Genomic DNA, 4,865 nt, shown 5'->3' on the forward strand with positions numbered 1-4,865 from the left:
AATACCACTCTAGCTATCAAAAAGAGACTTTGCAGTCTAAACTGACAAATAAAATAAATGATTTGACATGTGTAAATGGCATAGCCAACTTAGATGCATTAGAGCCTTAAATTAAACATCACCAAATGGTGCACAGAACGACTATTTAACGTATTTTGTAGAAAGGCAAGAACTTAGCTATTAACATCCTAATACCATTCGATAGGTAATTAAAAATTTCATTTCCTGATAAGTTAAAAAATATGGGGTTGTATTTAAATTAATCAAGTTAGAGTCACTTTAAGTTCTTATTTGATTAGTTTAAATTTGTGGACACCCTGTAAAACATGGTAAGTTTATTATCATTGGGATATAAAATATTATATCTTGTTACACTATACTATAAATTACGCTTACATAACTTAAATACTTCTAAAGTATTTGACACGTGAAAATTAGATTAGATTTTGATTAAATTCGTATTATTTAAAAAACCTTAAGATTTAGATATTATAAACCTTATTAAAACAAACCCTTACTTTGTTCAGCGAATCCAAAAATGCAATAATATCCAGGACATTCCATTTTAAAAAACGCAACTTTGATACCTTTAGAGCCTTTGGGACACCCTGTACATGACAAAAATATTTTTAAAATGTGCGCTCGGTAGGCGACGGACAATTCATAAAATAATACTTTTTAAAAATCAAGCGGTTTAGCCGCAAACTTCCGTGCCGCATAGCGTGAATAACCCTGTATGTTCCTCTAACATCGATGTTATAGGATCGATGTCCCATCCCTAGTCTGTGATGAGTGTGATGACCATCGAGATTCTAACTCTTTAACAACGTATGTGGTGGTGCTCAACTAAAGTGACAAAACTCGTTGGCATTTTGTTTGTTTAGGCGAAATTATTGCGTTTTAGGCAAATTTGTCTTATCGTTAAGTTAATAGATTCGGAGGTACAGGGTGTTAAAATGTGAAAACAATTTTCGTTTTTTTTTAATACCTTATCCAGGCTCCACCAAGAAATTTTGTATTTGGGGCTTTTTAGTAGTGATGGGCACTATCGAATAATCACTAAATGAATGATTGCAACTAGCGAATAAAATAATTCGAGTGAATTCATTCAGTGAATAGTGCGCGCTATGTAGTGCAGTGTAGGACAGACAGGGACAGAAATTACAAACTTATACTCTTTCGAAAATACAGGTTTCTAGTTAGTATGAACTAATTTAGTACTTTATTCATCCGGAAAAAGTGCGATTAACACTTAACGAGGCAAGTTTACAGCAGAAATGAGTGTGACAGGTTCTTGTAACACTTTTGCGAAAACTCAATATCTACAGGGCGTTAAAGTTAGATTTTTAAAATTATTTTTTGAAATAACTTTTTTGTTGGTTGTCCGATTGTTTTCTCATTTGGCACACTTATTACTTATGATCATTTGTATTATTGTTCAAAAGTTCCCGATAATGCTAAAAGGGTTCAAGTTTGCTATGGACATTTAAACTCTGTATTACAGAATCTAATAATACTTATAACCTTATTAAATATTTAATAAATACTAATTAATTTTAAGTGCACTTGTTTCCATGGCACGCTCTGTTAAAACTTTGGAAGTAATTTGATGTGCGTTATTTCTTGCGTCGTGCAAGACAATTTTAAGTAGATTTTCTCGAGAACTGCTCATTTTAGACAGATATGACAAGTAAACCTGGTTTACGTCATTTTCAATGCTCTTTAATTTTTTGAAATCATACGCTACAAAAAGTGAAAAATAAAGAAAATGTAGGAGTCAGTTAAGTGGTAAATGAATTTTTAAAACCAATTTTGTATTCAAGCTGCCCGATGATTTTCCTCCAAACAATCAGTTTCGATTATCAGGTGTTAGTTTTAATTAACCTGGCCGGCACTCGGATGCTCCCACAGTACCGGCGATTACCAGCAGGAAATGGCATGTTTTGTTGTTTCTTTAATAAAGAGGGGCCTCGAAGTTGCGTCTCATCGTGCGGAACCGTGGAAAAACTCCTTGCATATGCCTTTGGAAGCCCCCCTTTGGCACTACTTTTTTGATGTGAAGGGACAGTGTGTTTATTATCTACGCCACTGACCTTTCCGCCATCATGCTGTCGCACTCATCCCTGCTGGGCAGCGACATTACTTGGGGTATTCGAATTTCCTGCGGCTCCTCCATTGGCATCATTGCGGGCAGGGAATTCGGGGGGAGCATGCCCCGCTCCAGGGTGGAATCTGGCGTGTGCATCGCGCCCAGTGGCGTGCAACTGAAACCATTTCCAGAAAGTGTTGAATAATTGAAGTTTGGGCACTGGAAATGCGTTGATGGTGCAGGCAGCCTTGTCCCAGTCCATGTGGCGTCAGCAAGCCTACTTGGTTGCTGTGGAAACGCGCCTTTGGCGGCACTGCCGTGCGGTGAGCGGGGGACGCAATCTGGGACGAAGACTGTCTGCACCACGAACCAGTTTTTTCCATCAAACATCCAGTTATATAATAATTAGTGTTTTGATAGGACTAATAGGCAGAGTGCTGGGGCACATTTCCTGTCCTTTTTTATTGTTTTATTATTCGGAAGTGATTATTTTGTTGGAAATTTCACTGAATGGCACAAACTCTTAATTGATTGGGGCAATTGGGAAGATAATGGAACACCAACCTGGTCGTAAAATTGGTAATAAACAGCCCGCCTCCCACTATACGGAACCTAATGGATAATCCACAAGAACGGTGTAGAAAAACACACTTTCACAACACGCATAATCGCACGGGAACCCGTTTGGGCACGGCTGGAACCCCGAAAAGTGCACAACCCGCTTCTGGCCGAGCTTGTCGAGCCACTGATATGTCGGGGGCGCAATCAGGGGGGGAGGGTGCAAAAAATTGCCTCGCGCAGCGCAAAATGGCGCACGGATTTCGACGAATTGGCCGTCCGCTCGATAACTGAACGAGAAGCGACCGCGTCCCTTCTCTCTTGTGTCCGACCATCATGGTCGGCCATCGGAGGCGCGCAAGAAGTCGGTTCGTTTCACTTCTGGGCACCTGAACCAGGAGAAGATTTGAAAATTTGCCTCTTTTTAGCTTTTCAGCAGCAGCATTTCCACCCTGGGGACAATGGCTTAATCCTCACCCCGCCAATTAATCCCCCCAGGTCTTTATCAGGATCAGGTCGTCTAGCCATCTCGCTCACACGCCCGTGGGTCCATGTGCTTTGTTCTTGTCGGCATGGGTCGAAACGAGTTGGTAAAGTGTCGACATGGGGCCAGTGCACTAGATGGAGGCGAACAAATGAGAGAGATGGCATCAGAAGATTCTTTTGTTTTGCTGGCCGCGGACTTTGTACACCATCAGGCAGGCGGAAGGAGCGTGCGTTCGACTATTTTTTCGTTTACCTGCAGATATTAGTAGTCTACTGTTACCTGCCCTTTGAGAAAAGCCCATAAAGGGTCGCTTTGAGCTGTCCACTATGTATACTGGGACTGACAGGTTCCCATTTGGCCTCTTTGGACAGACAGGTAGATTCTGTTCAGGAAGAAACGGACGCCAAAACGGTTTTTTAAAGCGATTTATGGTCCAAGTTTGCCTGCACCTTGATGCTACTACGTATTTTTGAATTTTTTTTTAACGTTTTCTTTATGTCAGGGCAAATAACGATTTTTGTCAGTTCATCAGTTCTTCAGTTGTGTATGTAACTGACGTTTTTTGTCAGTTTTTTTCGAAGTTGGTGCAGTTGTGCCGCCCTTTAAGCGATCGTGAACAAATTGACCTGCCAGAACGGCTCAAGACGCACCGGCCGCCTACGTTAGTTGTATAGCAGGTAGGTGGCAATGTATTTATTCAAAGGGCCCGATGAGTCACCTTTTTCCCATGCAGGTGCGCGTTTGCTTAACCGCTTCTTTGGCGGTTTTGGCCCATTTATGTCCATGTTTCTATTCCATTGCCATCCCGTAGCACCATAATGCCTTGGACCAGAGAAGCCGCATTTTCCTTATGGATTTAAAAAAAAGTAAATTTTTTCCAGTTAAAGAGTGTTGACTACCTAATTCAACATCCACCCTCGTATATTGCCATGGTGCGACAAAGACAATGGGGTTTCCATGGCAATTGCTAGATTGCGCTCGCTCTTGCCTATAGTACTGGACAAGTAGAACTAGTTGGTAGTGCTACGGGGTGCAATTGAAAATGTTGCAACATTTAATCGGGGAGGTTTTCATGGCGTCAGCAAACTTTTCTTGAGATTCAATGACTTCAATTTTGAATCGTATATCTTTTAAAGCCGTTCTTAACCACTTAAGACGGTTAAGTGATGCCGTTGGAATATTAGATGAGATTGTGTGATGGTTATGTAAGACTTTGTTTACTTTGTCTTCGGGTACATTTAGTCACTAGTAAAATATTTGAGCTAGACGGCGGAGAACATTTTAAGCGAGTGATTCACTGCAGGTTCCTCTCCGGAATCCTGCGTAACAGATTCCGGATCTTGCCCTTGAACTTCTTTGACGTTGTTTTTCCGCCTATGAATCCGTCCGTGGTCTTTGCGCCCGGAAATTGCCGGAGTCGGCCCTAATAAGCAGGGTAGGGTGCAAACGAAATTTGGTGTTAATTTGCCAGTTTCGGTTGGAGAGCAAAATAAGAAAACTGTTTAAATAATTCCAATTTTGCAGCCTCTGGCAAGCCTATTTACAAGCTTAAGCGATCTGAACATTCATGTGATGAACATGCATATTCCTGGGCCATACATGAGTTACATTATGAACATTCCATGTATGTTCCAGGAATCTGTCAGAGTTAATACACTGAATGTTCATGGTATGTTCTGGGAATGTACATGGTATGTTCAGTGAATGTACATGTGTATGTTCTGACAATGT

At 41.0% G+C, this 4,865-nt stretch overlaps 1 protein-coding gene across 1 annotated transcript in view; it reads right to left on the minus strand.

The window, feature by feature from the left end:
• LOC109541834 (mitogen-activated protein kinase kinase kinase 13) overlaps positions 1-3,107 on the minus strand; it is a gene marked incomplete in the record, with an annotated part of 14,287 nt that extends 11,180 nt beyond the window's left edge. Inside the window, 2 exon segments of the mRNA XM_048669710.1 lie at positions 2,094-2,264; positions 2,654-3,107. Of these exon segments, the coding sequence (XP_048525667.1) occupies positions 2,094-2,245 (152 nt within the window).
• Between the last annotated feature and the right edge of the window lie 1,758 nt (positions 3,108-4,865).

This window comes from Dendroctonus ponderosae, unplaced genomic scaffold, assembly GCF_020466585.1.
Source record: "Dendroctonus ponderosae isolate FM_Combo_2020 unplaced genomic scaffold, Dpon_F_20191213v2 Dpon_F_20191213_9, whole genome shotgun sequence".
Taxonomy (NCBI): Eukaryota; Metazoa; Arthropoda; class Insecta; order Coleoptera; family Curculionidae; genus Dendroctonus; species Dendroctonus ponderosae.